The 20683-nt window shown below is 35.1% G+C and overlaps 2 protein-coding genes across 3 annotated transcripts in view; one reads left to right on the top strand and one right to left on the bottom strand.

Moving 5' to 3' along the window:
• Window positions 1-20683, top strand: part of LOC5564718 (zwei Ig domain protein zig-8) — a 1087201-nt gene that overhangs the window by 959630 nt on the left and 106888 nt on the right. The gene's annotated exons all lie outside the window — the stretch shown is intronic.
• On the bottom strand, window positions 5195-6473 carry LOC5565474 (probable chitinase 10). Its single transcript, XM_001649770.2, has 2 exons — window positions 6218-6473; window positions 5195-6152 (listed from the first exon to the last, which is right to left on the bottom strand). The coding sequence occupies exons 1-2, from the start codon at window positions 6456-6458 to the stop codon at window positions 5332-5334; spliced, it is 1062 nt and encodes a 353-aa protein (XP_001649820.2). The 5' UTR covers window positions 6459-6473; the 3' UTR covers window positions 5195-5331.

Raw genomic sequence — 20683 nt, 5'->3', positions numbered from 1 at the left:
AATTGAATTGGACTGTACTGCCGCTTCCGTCGTATGAAGCACGCTGCATGCTCATCAACTTGGAAGCACTTAAGCAATGCCGGGAATTCGCAATGATTCTCTTTATAAACAACACTATTTCGAACCGTGTAGACTCTGCTGCACTTCTTTCTCAATTAAACTTCTATAGTTTTGTCTCAAATTCCGATCAGACTCATATTCCGAACACTCGTTTTTTGTATGACGATTTGGTTGAAATGTTGCGCTGAAATGTTTGACGACATGTCAAATTGCAAGGAAATGGCAGTCAATTGCAATTCAATTTTAACGTCTTCCAATCTATTTTATACCTCGGTAGTAGTGATGCTTTTCTAGTTCGAGACCAGCAGAACAGTGTTGTGAAAAACTCAATTTCTCACAACTCACGCTTGAGATTTTTCAAGCGAGAGTTGTCAATCTTGCAACTCAGCAGTCAAAAAATCATGGATGAGTTGGCTCACCTTTTTAACTCATTGTCTCGTTATTCCACAGTTTACTCACACACGGCAATAATTTCTTGTTAGTCTGGTAAAATTATGTTAATCCTTTCTAACGTAAACAACAACATTCGGGTTTCACGAGTTTTTGTCGGGTTTTGCGACTGAATCATTTTTTACGGGTTGAGTTGATTGAGTTGATTTTGCATCAAAATCTCAAGCGTGAGATTTGCGAAGCAGATCTCTTATGAGTTTGCTCTCACGGGAGAGCGTATTGATTTATATTTTGAGTGTGAGTCTATCAACACTGCAGCAGAACTAACTCAGATAAATTTATTTGCAAAATTATTCATTTAAATACGATTTATTCGTGCTGTTCGGAATTTAAATCAAGGTGTTTGGAATATGAGACAGAATGAACTCAGTGTTCGGCATTTGAATCAAAATGTTGTTCCATACTTTTACGTAAAAACAATACTAAACATGTTCAACTTAACAATTTTATCGGCACACTCGACAGCTAACAGTTAGACTTTGCGAAGAAATAAAAATTTTCACAAATATCAGCTAATTTATTCCCAAGAGATGCATTTGAAGTCACTGTTGGCTTCAAGTGCTCGGAATATGAGTCAAATCGGTACGCACCCTCTCGGCATTTGAGAACAAGAAATTTATTTTCAGTAAAATCATGCAGAACGCATTATGCTCAAAACTAACCAATTAACCGTATGATGCGTCAGTATAATGTACATTGTGAATTCATTGACATTACTATGTCCAAAAATCAGCGTTAAACACGACTAAAGAATAATATAAGTAATCCATAGCATGTGAGAAACTATTGTTATTATTGTATGTAGCCTACCTATGCTTGACTAAATAAATAAATGCCTGACGACACTAACCGCACGGCCACGAGGCCCACACCTGAATGGTGTTCTCACTAGACTTTGGGCCATGTTTTCGTAAACTTAAATCCAAGATTTTAGAAAAATCTTGAGTTTTATTCCCACAGAATCAGAGAATCGTTTAATATAGAAAATGAGAATAGCAGCGAAACCCATAATATTGAGTATTATTCGTAACATGGGCATTGTTTTCATTTATTGTTAAAAAAATGATTCACAACCACTAATAGAAGTTGGATTATATGAAAAAACAAAAACGTACCCTTAGTAACAAAACACCCACATATTGAATAATGACATAAATTGCCTGTTGATTCCATTCTGCCATTTTAATGAATTTTCTAGAGGATACGGTTAATAAAGTCAATATTTACTTTAGATCTCTACGAAAAATAAAACTTTTTTTAATGTTCAACATGAATGGATCATTGGAGGTATTACTTGCAGCGCTCACTGCATCGAAACAGCGGCGCCACCATATACTGGATTTAAAATTGTGACAGTAATGCTTTCTATCAAACACACAAGACTACGGAGGCGCTATCTATGCTTTTCAAAGCTGCCGTTTTGGTTATTTTAAAGATTCATTCTTTGAACAACTTTAAAAAATATTCCTAATAGTATCGGATGCTTGTCGGCGAAACCCATGGGGTAAGACACTCATTAATATTGGTATTATTATCCGTTAATACGAATTAATATATATTATTCTTATGATATCATCGAGATAGCCACGATTTTCCTAAAGCCATATGACACAAGTATCTTGAATTTAAGTCAAAGTAGGGGGCTTATACACAAGTGGCTAGGGGACATGGATTGTATGTCTTGCGGATCTGACATACCGCAGGAAACAAATTGTATCGGAATCGAGCTGCGGAATGGCCCGGAAATCGTAGAAAGATATGGGGCATTGATGACAATGAAGCTTCACCGAATGTGATGCATCGTACAAGGTGCCAGTCTCTTTCTAGCCAGTCAAACAGTGTAGTCTATGTTGTATTTCTCATGTATTTAGCTCAATATAGAGAATGGAGGTGAGGATGTTCTAATCACTGAATTTATTAGTGGTAGTATGGGGAATATCCTGGTCTGCAGAGACCTGTCAGGTATAGATTCTTATATTACTCCAACACATATTATGCTTCAGGAACATGTTTTCTTTTCTTTTATTTTGGCTAAAAGGTAATTCTGATCCATTCACTCTTCATAATATCATCACGACCAAATGGTCGGCGTTAAGTCAGAGTGGACCAAGTGACATTTTTGATATTTTGAGAAAAATGGGTTTAAAGTCTAACGCTCTGTAATTTTTGAACTCGATTAAATTTCGGTTCAATATTTTTACACGTCTTTATGTTACTTTCAAACAATATAATGTGAAGTGATAATCATGAAAAATCATAATCCAAACCTCTAATAGAACGATTTTTTGATGGACTATGTGTACTTGGTCCACTCTGACTGAACCAAAGACCACCGTTTAGTGAGCTGGTTCACTCTGACTGAACAATTTCTTGAAAAATAACAATCATTTAAGGCTTGCATGGTCAAATTGGGTGCATATCTCTAAGATAAACAGATTATCAAGACCCTTCGACACCAGTATCGTAAATTCTTAAATAACCCATAAAGTAAATACCAAAATCAGTGGCATTACGATAGCTTGAAAATTAAGGTTTCGCAGGGTCAGGGCGTTGAAGACCAGAAATATTCAAATATGCGTTCAGTCAGAGTGGACCAAGTGAAAATCTTGAGGACCGACCAAAATATGCTGGTCCAATAAGCGGATCGTAGGACATGCCATACATACACCATAGAACTACCGTAAACTTCTATCGGACTCTGAAATTGACTCAAAAAATGCAGTAATCAATCACTTTATTGCTATTCAACACTTGGTCTGCTCTGTCTGCACAGAATTTGTTGCAATTTCTGACCACCACTCCGAATATGGAAAATGGTCAAAAATCAAAATCAATTGCATCGAATCATGTAATATTTATAAATTTCTATTGATGGATAAGTAGAAGAATGATTCGATGTCGAAAAATCTGACAAAACTCCTGAAATGTCTTTCATTTCCTCGCATTCCTAAGCGCGCTGATCATTTTCGCTGTTATGGTAATAAGCACTTGGTCCATTCTGACTGCACACTTTTATCGATTTTTGTTGATCATCCAAAGTAAATTTATTACATATCTCTCACAGTTTACAGCATTCTTCAAATCTGTTCAAAATGTAACGGAGGTAAAGTAATTTTGCATCTAATGAGAGAATAATCCAATTTTCTCAAGTTTTGTACTTGGTCCCCTCTGACTTAACGGCGGCCAAATGGATCTGAGACTTGTTTTTTCATATAAATAATAAATTTGCCTTGGCAACTCCGGCAACAAACAAACAGCAAAACTCCATGCATACTTGATAATATTCTCAATATCAATATTAATATCATTAATAAATATTAATATTTTAATACTGGATCTAGTGTCCTGCCCCATGGCGAAACCATTCTATAAATCTCTGATTCAAAGAATGGTGCATGGATGCGTTAAAGGCATTAACTGAATCTTTATTTATAAATATTAGATAAATTGTACTTCACAAAGTAAATGGTTAAACAATGTCTACAAGCATGTATTCAAGAATGAGCAGTTCAATGCTTGGGAATTTTAATGAGCAATTTTTAGAGTAATCGCGCTTAAATTTCAAATAGAATCATTATTGAAATGAAAACAATGGATCCTCGAATAAGGGGCGCTCAATTGGTGGTTTGCCAAGGGCGCCATGAGGCCACGCCATGACGCGGTGTCTACCAATTTGAGAGAACCGAAATAACCACCCTTTAGTTTTAGCACATACTAGTGATCAGTGACATACAATTGGAATTCTAACGATGTATGCCGATGACGGCCTGGTTTCAGTGAGAATCGCTCAGGTGTTTCTGAAAGCAACCGATTTTGCAACAGCCAGAAGATAAATAAATCGGTATAGCTTTGATCTTTAAGGCTCAAGAATCCATCATTCAATCATCAGCAATCATCAGAAAAAGAAAACCAGTTTTTTCGTTCAAATTTAAAGACATCCTCATTAAAATCTATCATCGCAATCCAGATAGCATGTGAAATGCAATGATAGAATTTCTTGTAAGTTGCTCAAATTTTGAGCAATAAAACTGGTTTTGAAAATTTGTAAAACGATGATGGTTATTTTCCTCTTAAACTCCTCTCTCAACTCATAAGGTTGTTCTGCATGAGTATTCTTATTGCTCGAAATTCGAAAAAACTTGTTTTTTCATTTCGTAATCAAAACCATAAAGAATTTCTCAGAGGAGTCTACAGGATTCTGAGAGCCCGGGTAGATAATGAAATAGGCTCAAATATAGCGATGGCACAAATGTCGCATTTGACAACGTACATCTGAAGCCGCCTTGAAGTTGAGCTTGAATCAAATTCTCTAAAAATAATATCATTTATTAATGTTGATAATAGATATCATGGACAAGTACAGCGGGTCCTTCCATCTAGCGAATCCGACTCGTTAGTTGGAACGATTGACAGCTGGTGAAAATGTTCAAGATTAACGCATCTGGAGAGCAAATTGTCACGAAATGCACATTTGTTCTATATATGCAGACTTCAATGCGACGGTAGTCAGACGTCAATGTCGGTTTGTCATCTTCTCTTGACATTTGAGTGTTTTTTAGTTGGAATGTTTTCCAACCATCTAATCATTCCATGTATCAGGCCCCCAACGAGCGAATCCCACCTGTATTTCAATTATTATTGTTGGTAACAGATATGATGGACAAATACGTATAAACACTTGACAGAGTTTAACCTTCCTGCTGGATAATAATTTTTATTCAACACACTGATAACATCTCTCAATTGAATGTGTCATCGTCATCGGAACCACTGTATCACAGTACTTAAGCAATCGGAAACCACTCTAGATACTTTCGAAGACTAAATTTCAATTGGTTTCGAGTGTTTGAAGACTAGATCTCGATCAAACTGCGCACATCCGGCTTGGGCAGGCCAATCACATTGATTGGTGTTCTTATTCCAGTGGAGTCCAGCTGGACAGTTCAGCAGTACCGGGATGCCTCCCCATGTGCATAGGTAATATTTGGAGCAGTCCGACGCATCAGCTAGGAAAACTTCATTCTCGGGATCGTACAGTTCGGGACACTGACCAACGGTTTCACGGTCCTTAGGTGGGATCGATGCACTGGCCACACATCCAGCTACCGCCGGCCAATCGCAGATGCTACCCTGTTGATTCCAGTGAAGTCCAGATGGACAGCTCTTTTCAACGGGACCTTCCTGGGTGCATACGTAGAACTTTGAACAATCGGCATGGGGCATGAAAGTAACGTGATCGGGGTTGAAGAATTCAGGACACTTGTTGGTTGGTGCCACAGTTGAAGAGGGAGGAGCACTAGTGGTCGCAGCTGGTGCCGTTGTGGTGACTGCAGGAGATGCCGTAGTAGAGGTTACAGGTTCCGGAGTTACTGTGACAGTTGGAGGCACAGTACTTCCACCACTACATCCGGCCAACTCTGGCCAATCACAAACGCTGGCTTGCGAGTTCCAGTGCAGTCCCGATGGACACTGTTTCTCAACCGGGCCATTATGACCGCACAAATAGAACTTTGTGCAGTCCTCGTGGGGCAGGAAGACCAAGTGGTTGGAGTCGAAGATATCGGGGCATTTGCCTACAGGTGCTGTCGAAACTTTGCAGTGGCTGATGGTCACCGCCAAAAGAAACGAAATGAACAAATTGCCTGAAAAAATTAAAAAAGATTATAAGAATAATTACAGCTTAATAAATTTATAATTGCATACGTACCCTTCATTCTGCTTCTAGTACAGAAAATCTTCAACTTATTGATGGTGGACAGCTCCGGAACTGTGACGGCCTTTCGAAGTCCTCGCTTTCTTTTATACTTTTCAAACGAACAGTAGTCGAGCAGCAACAGATAAGTCCCACTAATCGTTTCACAGGAAAGTTCGCGATGGCTTTCCGGTCCAGTGTTTGGATACTTCAACGGATGTGATAATGCCACCGTAAACGCTATCGTTATTCGCATCAAGCTAATCGATTGCACGAGGTGTGAGCACGTTGAGCACTTCAGAAGCATGGCTCTTCACGCACGTGACATGAGTCATATTTTGATACTACATTAAATTGAACGTTGTTAGTTGCACTTCAGTTTCCAAGAAGGCATAATGTGGGAAAGAAATGCAATGATTAACTCACTCAGTTTTCAATGTTTGTTTTATTTTTAACTATAATATTATTATCAGCGTCTCGATTTATTATAAATAATTTATAAATTATGGCGCCCCTTCTAAACCACCTTATAAAATTCAGGAGTAGAATAGTAATATCAATCCAAATCCAATCCAAATCAAATCCAAATGCGATTCTGCAATGCAATGCTGATTTCTTTGCTTCCATAGAGTTATTTTCCACGCGACATTGAGAAAAATTTAAATTTTCATTTGAATTCATTATACTCAGCAGTTCAACTTGTTGGTTTCACCTTTTATTCATGCAAATTAATGAAATGAGAAGTCGCTTTACAACATCTTTTGATGTTTTTATTCACTCCCATGAAACCAGACTAATTAAGAAAAAGTACCTCATTTTTCGCATCTGTGATAAAAAGACGACGACAAAGCCTCAAATGGTCTAGGCTCAGAACGTCTCAAACGTCAAGCACTCTTGACATCCCTATCTCCACGCGGTGGAATTCTGCTCAAACGGCACCTTATCTTGCTTCTCGGAATGCGTGAGAAGGTGAATATCTGGAAACGTGTTGATTGAAGCGAAAATAGGGTGCATCAGGGGGAGTTTCTCGTAAAACCAACCCGCGGCAGAGTGGCTGGCAGTTTGCACTGGGAGTTTGTTTGAACAGAGAAAATTGAAAGTGTAGCCTTCGCCGGCGACTGGACTGTGGCCATGGATACCTTAGACTGATTCAAAATTCGTTGAGAAACTGGGACTTCGGGTGGCGTTGGGCTGAACCTTCTTAAACTAATCAATTTAATTAGATACCTTGATGGCAAACACAAATATCTACTAAAATTAGTATACTTAAGTATCCTCGATCCAAATCCATTGGAACCAGCTTAACGGTGGACAACAGACCAAGACGATGATGGGGATGACGAGCAATTTGCTGAATATAATGATGAGAGTGTTTTTGCTGGAGTGATTTCTCGTCTCTGATACTGGTGCCCCTTTTCGAGCAAATTTGTTGAAGTAAATTAAGAACAAAGATGGTCACTAGCTGCTGTTGCTGCTGGCTCTGGGATGGTCGACTGTTGGCGATGACTGTTTGTTGGTTTTCCGGCGACTCAATTAACTGCCAAGCACGGCACAGTGCAGCTAGACCTGTGCACCGTCATGCCACGCTACTAATACATATTGAATTGGGTACTAAAATTTTAAATGAAATCTTGTTTTTATTTAATAACAAGAAAAAGCATGTTACTGTAACTACTTTAGCAATTTTTCCCGCTCAAATAATGGCTATATCATGTTTAAACTTTAATTTAAAAATTTGGTCCATAAATAAACCATGACACTTTTGATCATGTTTGACGTTCGCTTAGTCGACAAAAACACCACAGGGGTTGTTCCTATCTGACATTTCTTAAGGGACACGGAAAACAAAATACACCCAAAATTTGAGTTTAAGCCAAAGGATGTGACAAAATCTAAAAAAAATGTTTTTTGGGCTTAAACCAACGGAAAACATTAGAAAATTGAGTAAACATGTGTTTTTGGCCTAAACTTAAGCGTTTGGCACTTAAATTGGGACAGGGCTTTAGGACCCTATTTTGTTAAGTTGTGAAGTTCTTCAAGAATTTCTCTTGTGGAATTTCTCCACCGAATCCGTTCAGAACATTTAGAATCTTTCCGGAGATTCTTCTGAGTATCCATCTTGGATTCTCTCTTGGTATATCTTCTATAATTACTCCAAGGATTCATACTGAAATTCCGCCAATAATTCAAACGATAATTACCTTAATGATTTCCCGCAAGATTTTTTAATGAATGCTATAATTGTTACTCTATGGGTTAGTTTAGGAAATTCTCCAGGAATATCTTTAACTATTCGTCGAGGTATTCATTGAAAAATTAAAATTTCATCAGGATAATTTCAAAATATCTATAAGTATTTCCCCATTTTTTTCTTGTAATTCATCTATAAAGATTTCTAAGAATTTCTTCAGACGTGATTTCAAGTAACTCACCAGAAATATCCTCGACGCGGTAGGAGTATATCAAGAGGACATTATTCGCTTTGAATCATTGAAAATTGAAGCCACCTTGATTGCAGTTTGGTTCAGCTGAAGTTTGTTGAGTATTTTTTTTATTTTATTATTATTTTATTTTTTATTCTTTTAAATTATAAGAATACTAATTGTTGAGTTTCCATCATGGAAATTGATGATGGAGAGGGGTCTAAAGAAAACGTTCTACCTAATGATCCCTCTTCATCGAATAAATCCTTTCGAGTAAAAGTTTATCCGTCTAGTTTTCCTGGACCTTTTGTAGTATACTTTCGTAAGAAAGAGAAACCTATCAATGTTTTATTGATCTCTTCTGAGATATACAAATTGTACACGCCCGTTAAAGAATTTAAAAAAAAATCTCTGCAAAAATTGCGCGTAATCTTTGGATCAAGAGATGATGCTAACGCTCTTCTTGAATCCAAATTATTTTTTGATTCCTATCGCGTTTATGCTCCTTCTACTGCATGCGAAATTAATGGAATTATATACGATGAATCTTTGGATTGTGAAGATATCAAAATTCATGGTTCAGGCGGTTTTAAGAACAAATCCATTTCTCCTGTTAAGGTTTTGGATTGTGTTCGTTTATCGAAATTATACTTTACTGGTAATGATTCAAAATACATTCATTCAAATTGTAAAAAAATAACGTTCACCGGTTCAGTTCTTCCAGATTACGTTATGATTGATAATGTAAAATTTCGCGTGAGACTTTATTATCCAAAGCTCATGCATTGTGATAAATGTCTTCTTTTTGGACACACTTCAAAGTTTTGTTCAAACAAACAGAAGTGTTCTAAATGTGGAGAAGCTCATCAAACATCCGAATGTAGTAAAATCTCTGATCTATGTTTTTATTGTAAACAAAAACACAATTCTCTAAATGAATGTGTTGTATATATTGATCATCAATCTAAATTCAATCAAAGAATTAGGAATAAAAATGTATTGTCCTACGCTGAAATAACAAAATCCAATGATAGTTTTTCATCTCCCAATTCATTTGATATTTTGCATGATGATGTTGAGAATGAACCATCTCAAAATTTGAATAATTATGTTTACAAACCTCCTAGTAAAAGGAAAAGTATTTCTAATAAATCTTTAAACAACCATAATTTGTTTTCTGAACCTCAACCATCTACTTCTTTTGATACGAATTTCCCTCCCCTTAGTGCATCCGATCCCTTCAATAATATTCCTGGATTTCAAAGAATTGATTCTTCCCATTCAGTTAACAAAAATGATCAAAATTCGAAAAATATTTCCAGTGACAAAAGCAATGATAACTCTGATCAATCAATTTTGAATATGTAGGAAGAAATTGTAGATTTTTTGGGATTGAGTGATTTTTGGAAAAAAATAATCAAATTGATTTTACCATTATTGGTCTCTCTTTTAGATAAATTGAGTTCATTTGTTCCCCTTATTTCTTCTCTATTTTCATCCTAATGGCTTCAATCAATTCCAAAAAATTACACATTTTACAATGGAATTGTCGTAGTATTGTTCCTAAAATTGATAGATTAAAAGTTTTATTGAGTAATTTCGATGTAGATGTGTTTTGTTTAAATGAAACGTGGTTAGGTACAGCTAGATCTTCCCGTATCCCTAATTATAATATTATTCGAAAAGATAGAGATACTTCATTTGGTGGAGTTTTAATTGGAATTCGCGATAAAATTGAATTTAAGTATTTAAATATATCCTTCCAAACACAAATAGAATATGTGGCTGTTACGATTAGAAATTAAAAAAATGAGTTTTCAATTATATGTTTTTACATCCCTCCAAATTCAAGTTTTAGTTTGTCAGAAATTAAAAGTATCTTAAATGAAATCCCATCACCATTTTATATATTAGGAGATTTCAATGCACATAATTTCGCCTGGGGTAGTGAAAAAACTGATGGTAGAGGTTCATTAATTATGGATTTGATTGATGATTTGAATTTGAATATTCTTAATGATGGATCGATTACTAGGATTGCTGTGCATCCTAACAATCATTCCTGTGTTGATTTATCTTCATGTTCAAATAATTTATCAATGCAATCATCTTGGAAAACTATTCATGATCCAAATGGTAGTGATCATTTACCAATTTTAATAAATATGCAAACTTCTGAAGACAATGAAGTGTTTAATGAAGCTATTACTCCCGATCTTTGTAAAAATGTTAATTGGAGTAATTTTTCTGATCTTGTTTGCATTTCATTGGTCAATATTGTCAATTCAGATACTCCAATTGATAGTTACAATACTTTTTCAAAGTTGTTAATAGATTGCTTGCAAATCAACATAATAAACCATCTTTGAATAATACAAAAAAAAAATCTTCCTTCGTTCCATTTCTTTGAGAAATAAATCCAAAGCCTTCAAATTATTTCGCAGATCAGGCTCCAGAAATGATTATTTTCTATATTGCAAAGCTGAAACACAGTTTACTAGACTCACTAAATTTAAAAAGAGAAACTATTGGAAAAATTTTGTTGAAAATTTGGACAGAGAGACTTCTTTATCAACTTTGTGGTCCGTAGCACGTAATTTAAGAAATTATAATTCTTCTTCACCTACTATTTTAGAATATTCAGAAAAATGGATGGATGATTTTTCTTCTAAAATTTGTCCTGATTTTGTTCCTCCGTCCATTGGTTACAAAACTAATTCAATTATTTACTTTCCTGATCTTTGTAATCCATTTTCAATAGCTGAATTTGACATGGCTTTATCAATAACCAAAAATACTGCTCCAGGTATTGACAACATTAAATTTATTGTATTTAATAATTTACCATATGAAGGAAAACTTCATTTACTTTCGATATATAATGCTTTATTTTGTCAAAATATTATTCCTTTTGAATGGCGTTTCATTAAAGTTATAAATATTGTCAAACCTGGTAGAGATCCAGCATTTGCTGATAGTAGAAGACCTATCAGTTTATTGTCATGTTTGCGGAAATTACTAGAACGTATGATTTTAAATCGCCTTGAATTATGGGCTGAGGACCATAATATTTTTTCATCTTCTCAATTTGGATTTAGAAGAGGTCGAGGTACTCGTGATTGTATTGCACTTTTAGCTTCACAAATTCAGCTTTCATTCAATAAAAAGCAGGATGTTGTGTCAACATTCCTGGATGTTTCTGGAGCTTATGATTCTGTGTTAATTGATTTATTATACAATAAAATGTATAATTTGAAAATTCCAAATTTAATTGCAAATTTTGTATGCAATTTATTTTCTTTCAAAATCATGAATTTTTATCATAATGGTAAATCGAAAATAATTCGTTATAGTTATTTCGATTTACCACAGGGATCTTGTTTAAGTCCTTTTTTGTATAATTTATTCACAAGTGACATTGATTCAATTATTCCTAATGGATGTTATTTATTACAGTTTGCTGATGATAATGTCATTTCTATCAGTGGCAAAAATAGAGAAATTATAAGACATTTTATGCAATGTGCCCTGAACAATATTGATATGTGGGCTCATGAAAATGGTTTTTCTTTTTTTGTTCAAAAAACAAAGTATATAATATTTTCGAGAAAATATTCGATTTTTTTAATTCATTTATATTCAAATGGTATTGAAATTGAACAAGTTGATGAATATAAATATCTTGGTATTTGGTTTGATTTTAAACTGAACTGGAATGTTCATATTAAATATATTCAAAAAGTTTGTTCAAAAAGAATAAACTTTCTTCGTACAATTACAGGGACTTGGTGGGGTGCAAACCCTTCTGATTTAATTACACTTTACAAAACTACTATTCGTTCAGTAATGGAATATGGTTGTTTTACATTCGGGAGCGCTGCACGTACATATTTTGTCAAACTTGAAAAAATACAGTTTCGTTGCTTGAGAATTTGTTTGAAACTTATGAATTCAACACATACTCAATCAATAGAAGTTCTTGCTGGTATAGTACCACTGAAGATTCGTTTTCAAGAATTGAATTGCAAATTTGTGATGAATTGTTTTTCGAATAATCATCCTCTCATTGATTTTTTGAAATCTTTATTTGATATTAATCCTACGAGCAAAATGTTAGATTCCTTCATTCATTGCTCAAAGGAAAATATTGAACCAATTCCTTCTTATGCCTTTTATAATTCAAAAATTTCCATTCATTCATACAAACCATTAATTGATTTGTCTCTATTCTATGAAATGAAACAAATTCCAAAATTTCACCATTCTCATTTTGCTAACATTCTATTCGAACGCAAATTCAATGGAATTACTCCCGCACAATTTTTTTATACTGATGGTTCATTGATTGAAGGCATCGCAGGTTTTGCTGTCTATAATTTATTTTCTGGTCATTTTTTTAAATTGCAATCTCCTTGTTCTGTTTTTTTCAGCAGAATTGATTGCTCTTTACTTTGCGTGCAACTTAATTAAAGATTGTACACTAAATATTTATATTGTTTGTTCGGATAGTTTGAGTTGTCTCCAGGCTTTAAATACAATTAATTTCAACTTCAAAATTCATCATGTTATATTAATTTTGAAAAAAATATTGTTTGAACTTAGTTCTCGAGGATTTATCATTAAATTTGTTTGGATTCCTGCTCATTGTAAAATTTATGGGAATGAACAGGCAGATATGTTAGCTAAATTTGGTGTTCATCATGGAATAATTTACAACCGTAACATATTTCCTTCTGAATTTTATCCAAAATTGAAAGCAAAATCTCTTTTGAATTGGCAAACGTGTTGGGATTTGAGCGACAAAGGACGTTGGTGTCATTCTATTTGTCCTAAAGTCAATTATTTTCCATGGTTCAAAAATATGCCAGCAAGTAATCTAATTTGCTCTTTTTCGAGATTGATGTCGAACCATTATATTTGTAACAGCCATTTGTATCGCATCAACATAAAAGATTCCAATTTATGCGATTGTGGGGAATTTTATGAAGACATCGATCATATAGTATTTCAGTGTGACAAATTCATTACTCCAAGAAATAAATTCATCAACAATCTATTAAATTTGGGTCAACCTATTCCTGTATCTGTACGTGATATACTTGGTACAAAATGGTATCCTGTAATGAAACTTTTGTTTCAGTTTCTAAATGAGATCTCATATTTGGTTTGATACTCTTTGTGTTTTTTACGTTTATTTTCATATATCCGGTTGGATTCGTTTTTGATTCTCCACCTCACTGGCTTTCGATGTCAATCCTTAGTCAACGCTGATTGTGATGTTTCAAGATTACGGCTCTGTTATGGTTTACTACCGTGTGAGCCTTTAGTTTTAAGTTCGATTTATAACGTTTTTTTTAAAGATAAAGAGGTTTGGTGCCTCTTTGAGAAAGATTTCCAATGGAAATCACTCAAAGGGGTTTTTCCCTCTTTCAAAATTTTAGTAACAAATAAATAAATAAATAAATATCCTCGAAATTCCTACATTAGTGAGTTCAGGACATGGTTTCCCAACTGGAGTTGCGCGGATCTCTAGGGGATATTAACGCCCTCAAAGAGAACCGCCAAGCCATTGTAAATGTGTAGGGTTCCTGTTGATTGATTGATTGATGTTTTTATCGTGTAGGTGTCTATTTCAAAGAAAAGATGCAAATATTTGGTATTCAAACAGCTTTTCCACCAATCATATATAAAAAGAATGTCTAGTTAGATCTCTGAAAGATATCTGTAGCGGCGATTCTCGATAGATTTCTGGTGATGATTTTTGCGGCTTGTAGACTAGACTCTTGGAGAGTTCTTGTTAAGATTTGTTCCATTTGTTGTGAATTTAAGAAAACAGCATAGAATGGACTAGCTGCACATGTAAATGGATGCTACTCCATGATTAATCGTAATTGGTAGGAATCGCACTTCGATCCAAATATATTAGTGATCGGACTTTCCACTTACTCTCTATTTGCACATTTTAACAGTTCCCATATTATTGATCAATAACGGCGCCAGCCAAGTCCTTACAGTCGATTGGAATGGGTGAAGGAATCTTAGTGTGTGATGATTGTTGCTTCTAGAGACCAAGAATAGCTCTGCATCTCTACAATCACTACGGGAAAGGTGTTGATAAGTGACCCGAGTTACACATTTGTTATAATTCAGTCGTATCAACTGATATATGACCAAATCTGGTCATATAATAGTTATTCTGCCTCCATTATAACATGTGTGCTGCTTGGGGAATAGGGAAAAGATCTGGGAGTCACCTTTGGTCGGTTTATGCAATCCATGGATAAGACGGAAAATACGACATTTATGACTAGTTTTGCAATTTTGTCTCGTGGTGAAAAGATATTGGTAGAAGAATAGATAATAACGTCGACATTGATTATGTCCAACTATTCAAAATTTGTTTTTAGTTATGACAAGTGGCGTCACGTCCTAAGGTGCACTTGGGGCACTATACAGTCAAAGATTTCAAACTAACAAATTGAAAATATATTTTATAATTATCAATACTTGCAACATTCATAATGTGCAGTTGCTTGCAAATGTCCTTTGCCTAAAGGGTGCATCGCCCTCAGTGAACAAAGTCAGTCTCCACGACAAACTACCATGCGTCTCCACCGTATTGCAGAGAATGTCCACTTCAGCTCTCTCTTGTGCAGGAAAATAACGTGTATGGACACAGCAGGAATGTGCATTTGTATTGGCATTGCTAGACCAACAGTGGGAGAAATTGTTTATGGCGCGATTTGTGAAAATTGAGAAAGCGCGCGTAACTGGCGTCACGACGTCTGCTGTTGGAAGAGAAAGCGTCAACGCCACAAATGCGTATGAATATGTTGCATGGAGCTTTCGGGTGTCGCGCAATACTAGGCGATTTTTCTTTCTCGACGGACCGACAGCTAATAATTTGCGGTGAGCCCAAAAGGTCATCATTTCTTTTAAGGGGGCAGGATCCGTCATTGATTCCGGAATTTTCAAAATCACAGTGAACACATTTTCATCGAATAATTTTTAGTTTTCAGTAGAAAAACTAATTTTGAAGTTTCGATGATGACAATGATTACAATGACGGAGCGTTGAACCTTAAAAACCTTCAAGTAGATATAAAAGATAGTGTACAACGATATGTCCCAGCTTTGAACATCGTTCAAAAAATAATGTATCGTGATACAATTAACATGCTGTAAATAACAGGAACTAACATTTAGAACAACATCGTTAGATTCAATGAAAATTCGCTATTTCATGAAAACCTAAAAATATACGATTGTTTTCCTTTTTCGCAAAACATCGTTTGATTTCAAGTTGGACGTCTTTCTGGCTTGCATCGTAAAGACGTAATCCAAAATGCTTAAAACTGACAACAAAGAAAACGAAGAAAATAAAAATGAAAACGTTCACTCTCTATTTACATTGACGCTTACCAGCCTTGATTATGAGTTATAACTAACGACAAAAAAGAAGAAAGGAATGTGTATATTCAAATTATATGGAATATGAATAAGGATTTATGTCGACACTTTCAGTGACGAACCATACATAGTTTGTTAGAAAATGGCATAAACGTATCGCTACCACGATAAAAATGTGGTAAAAAGCATGAAAGGTGTTCATTTTTTATTATCAGATTCAAGAAGCGAAGAAGTGGTAAGTGGATTCTTAACATTGACATTGGAGAATTTCTGATAAGATCTTTACGGCTATCAGAATAAATGAAAGAATCTCTCAGATGTTTCAAAAATCTATGGTTGACAAATCCCGAGATAACTTACAATAATTGTCTACAAAATTATAGATCAGTTCCCGAAAGATTTTTTTTTGCGGGACGTTCTACAGAACCTGATCTATAAGAATTTTGTTGAATTTTGACAAACTCTTTTTTTAAATTCCTAGTTGAGCTCTTGGAAAAATACCGTTTTGATTCATATTCCGAACGTAAATTAGAACGTGATAGACGAAAATTAGCAAATATTTGTGAAAATTTGTAATGTCTTCGCTAAGCCTAACTGTTAGCTGTTGGGTGTGCAGATAAAAATGTTTATTGGGACATGTTAAGTATTGTTTAACGTTAAAGTATGGAACAACATTTTGATTCAAATGCCGAACACTGTGCTCATTTTGTCTCATATTCCGAACACCTTCATTCAAATTCCAAACAGCAAGAATAAATCGTAAATAAATGTTGAGTTTCGCAAATAATTTTATCTCAGGTAGTTTTATAAACCCCGAACTAGAGAATCATGACAACTCCCGAGGTATGATTGAGTTGGAACTGACAACCATTTTCCGGTTATTTGATGACATATTTCAGTGAAACATTTCAACCGAATCGCCATACAAAAACCAAGTGTTCGGAATATGAGTCCGTTCGGAATTAGAGACAAAACGGTACTTAGTTGACTTGTTATATTTTTGGTGAACTTTTCCTGACGATTATAGCGATTTTTTATTTGATCTGTGTTGAGTTTTGGATGCCTCGAGACATTGTCGTATTTCTGGACAAAGCTTAAACTCAGAAAAAAATGGTAATTTAGTTCAATTTGGTTTCTATTTGAATTTTCAAATTGAACTTTTCAGTCAGATTTTTTAGCAGCAGTTTGAGAAGCCCGTAGAATATTTGTAAAAACTTGAAAAGGACTGCAACTGCAACATTACTCCAAGAATTCATATAGAAATTTGATCAGCTCGGACTTCGCAAAACCCTCGAGGAATTGTATTCCTCCAAGAATTTCACCAGACAAACTTCCAGGAATTATAGCCCGTTTATGACAAGAAACTTTAACGTAATCATCTACACCGAGGGATTTTCCGGCTTTCAGTCCAGTGATAGTGATTAAAACATTATGTTTCTTTTCTACGGAATTATCTTCGATATCTGGATTTTCCAAGTGATTTCTTCACATACACTACCCACCATAAGTATGGAATCGCGTATTGCAACACTCATACTGAATATTGCAGCACCTTGAAAAGTTTAGCATCACCTAAAATGAATATTATCTCGTGATTCTGAAGTGCTAGATCAATGTATTTTTGAGGTCATCTTAAAAAATACGTCTTTAGGCCCCTGCGATTTTTTATTTTTGTTGAAAACACTTTTATCACTAGATTTTGGGTGATGCTAAACTTAAAAGTGCTGCAATACTCAGTATTGCAACGATTTCATACTTATGGTGGGTAGTGTATATGTCTAATTAATTCCTCCGGGCTTTCAGTGAGAAATGTCATCAAATAATTTCTCGAGGATTTTAAAAGGATTACACAATGTACTTATCTATAAATTTCTCCAACCTACAATTTCTTATTTTTTTTTTTTCAGGGATTTACAGCGTACGTATGTCAAAAGTTCTTTTCATGAATTACGCTGCGGAACACGTTTTTGTCTCAAGCATCAAAATACCACTATTTACTCAATTAGGGGTAGGTGAATCCATTGCCGTTTTCAAAAAAATCATAGCTCGTCTAGTTTTTGAGATATTGACTATTCTTCTTCTTCTTGACATTACGTCCTCACTGGGACAGAGCCTGCTTATCAGCGTAATGTTCTTATGATAACATCCACAGTTATTAACTGAGAGCTTTCTTTGCCTTTTTCGCATTCGTATATCGTGTGGCAGGTACGATGATACTCTATGCCCAGGGAAGTCAAGGAAATTCCCATTACGAAAAGATCCTGGACTGACCGGGAATCGAACCCAGACACCTTCGGCATGGCTTTGCTTTGTAGCCGCGGACTCTAACCACTCGGCTAAGGAGGGTCCCTGTTAAAAATGCTAAAATTGACGATTTCAGCCAACTTGCATCAAAGGCTTCGTGGCCTTGCGGTTAGCTGCGTCAGTCGTCTAGGCGTATTGTGCCATGGGGTGTGGGTTCGATTCCCGCTCCAGTCGGTGAAAAATTTTCGTCAAACAAAAAATTCATCGCTGGGCTACTGGGTGTTTCATGTTGTCCGTTGCCTAATGTTAGTGATCGTTCAGTCTGTACAGCTTAAGTGCTGAAGACGGTGTAAAATTGTCTTTTAAAAACTTGTATGGCAATTTATTTGCTTAATTTGTCACAAAAATCAAACTTCATGTGTTAAACAATACTTTTCAACAAAGTTCAAAATCCTTCCGCTGGTAAAATGTTATTTTTTGGTGGTTCTGAAAAGTATTGTCATGCCATATAAGAGAAACGAAGAATTTTATATGGAGACTGAAAGCATGTTGAAAAAATCGATTTAAACTGAATATAATGGTAAAATTTACAATCAAATTACCGTTTTGATTCGAATCCCGAACAGCTTCAAATTCCGGACACTCTACTTTGTATGGGAAAGATTTCACTCGAAATGTTTCAAAATGCGCCGTTGAAAAGTTCGCAATTTGAAAGATGATTTTTATAAACAATTCACATAGCAATCCATGAAAATTTACAATGTTCAATTAGTTTTGACGTCTTTCTAACGGTTAAGTGCGTTTAATTAATGATTTGATTATTCAGATTGTGCTTTTCAAGAGCTGTTCGAAATTCAAATCAAAGTGTCCGGAATATGAAGCGAAAGTGTGGATGTGTCCGGAATAAAAAACATGATATGGCCGAACATTTTTATTGATTAAAGTGAATTAAAGATGTGGAATTTGAATCTTCACCCACCATTCTAAATTTAAGTGTTTGCAAGGCCTGATTACGCTAAAGTTTTTTACAGAACGATTCAATTTATATGTGTAGTGATTAGTGAATCCTTAAGTGTCCGTAATATGAATCAAAACGGTATATCTAAATTGAAAAATCAAGTCCTATTTTGCCGATTGGTGGATTGAATCACAAAAAAGTTTGATAGATTTTACTTAAAATTTCATGTAATCATAATTAAAACCTGTGTTCTATACAACTTTGGCGACCTGTAGCTAAAAATTGTGACATGCTGGAACATTTCTGAGAACGGCATAAAATTCAGCGACCCAAAATCTACTAGAGACACATAATTTGATCCTTGAAACACGGAAAAATGTCATTTTTGTTACGCAGTGTTACTCGAAGGAAAAAATCTTCCAGCGGTTCGTCCGCACAAATATTAATTGTTCTTAAAAATTATTTAAGGATTATTCAAAAAAGACGAGCAGGATTTTTTCATATACCAGAATAAAATAACTCCAGAAATTTCTTTAAAATTTGGGAATGTTCCTACTAATATTCATTCAGAAACCCTTTAACAATTCGGCCTTAAATTTTCTTGGGAATCACTCCAATGATTCTAATAAAAATTTTCAAGAATTCCTCAAGAATTGACTTTAATAATGTCTTCAGGGGCCCAGATAGCCGTAGCGGTAAACGCGCAGCTATTTAGCATGACCATGCTGATGGTCATGGGTTCGAATCCCGCTGGTCGAGGATCTTTTCGTAAAGGAAATTTTCTCGATTCCCAGAGCATAGAGTATCTTCGTACCTGCCACACGATGTACACATGCAAAAATGGTCACTCGGCAAAGAAAGCTCTCAGTTAATAACTGTTGAAGTGCTCATAAGAACACTAATCTGAGAAGAGCAGGCTTTGTTCCAGTTGGGACGTAACGCCAGAAAGAAGAAGAAGAATGTCTTCAGTAATACTGTCAAGGACTTCTACGGGAACATATTGGTCTTCGCAGATTCTACTTGAATTTACTTAAAGGCTTTATGGGTAAGAACACCATAAAAGGATTACTTTAGGGAAAAGGAAAGGATATTTTGTCAAAGTACTTCCTCGATGGCTTTTTCGATGATAGCTCCAGAAACTCGCGATAGAATTTTGATGCAGGTGTTTCTCTAAAAAACTGAAATAGATTTAACTTGAATTGTACCAATTTTTAAGGACAAAATATTTCTATAATACAATTTTTCGAAGAAATTTTATTAAAAATACATCAAAGATTGATTAAGATTGATATATTCGTTTTTTTTTTATCTGACAAATTCCTCAATGATGTTTGATTTTTTTTTTTCAGGATTTCTGTAGCAATATTTTCAAAATTCCCCTAACCTGCAAAATGCATTATGGCCTATTCTATTCCATGTGAACTGGTTAAAACTGATCACAATGCAC

This window comes from Aedes aegypti, chromosome 2 (genome assembly GCF_002204515.2).
Source record: "Aedes aegypti strain LVP_AGWG chromosome 2, AaegL5.0 Primary Assembly, whole genome shotgun sequence".
Taxonomy (NCBI): domain Eukaryota; kingdom Metazoa; phylum Arthropoda; class Insecta; order Diptera; family Culicidae; genus Aedes; species Aedes aegypti.
This window is presented reverse-complemented; position numbering and strand designations above follow the sequence as displayed.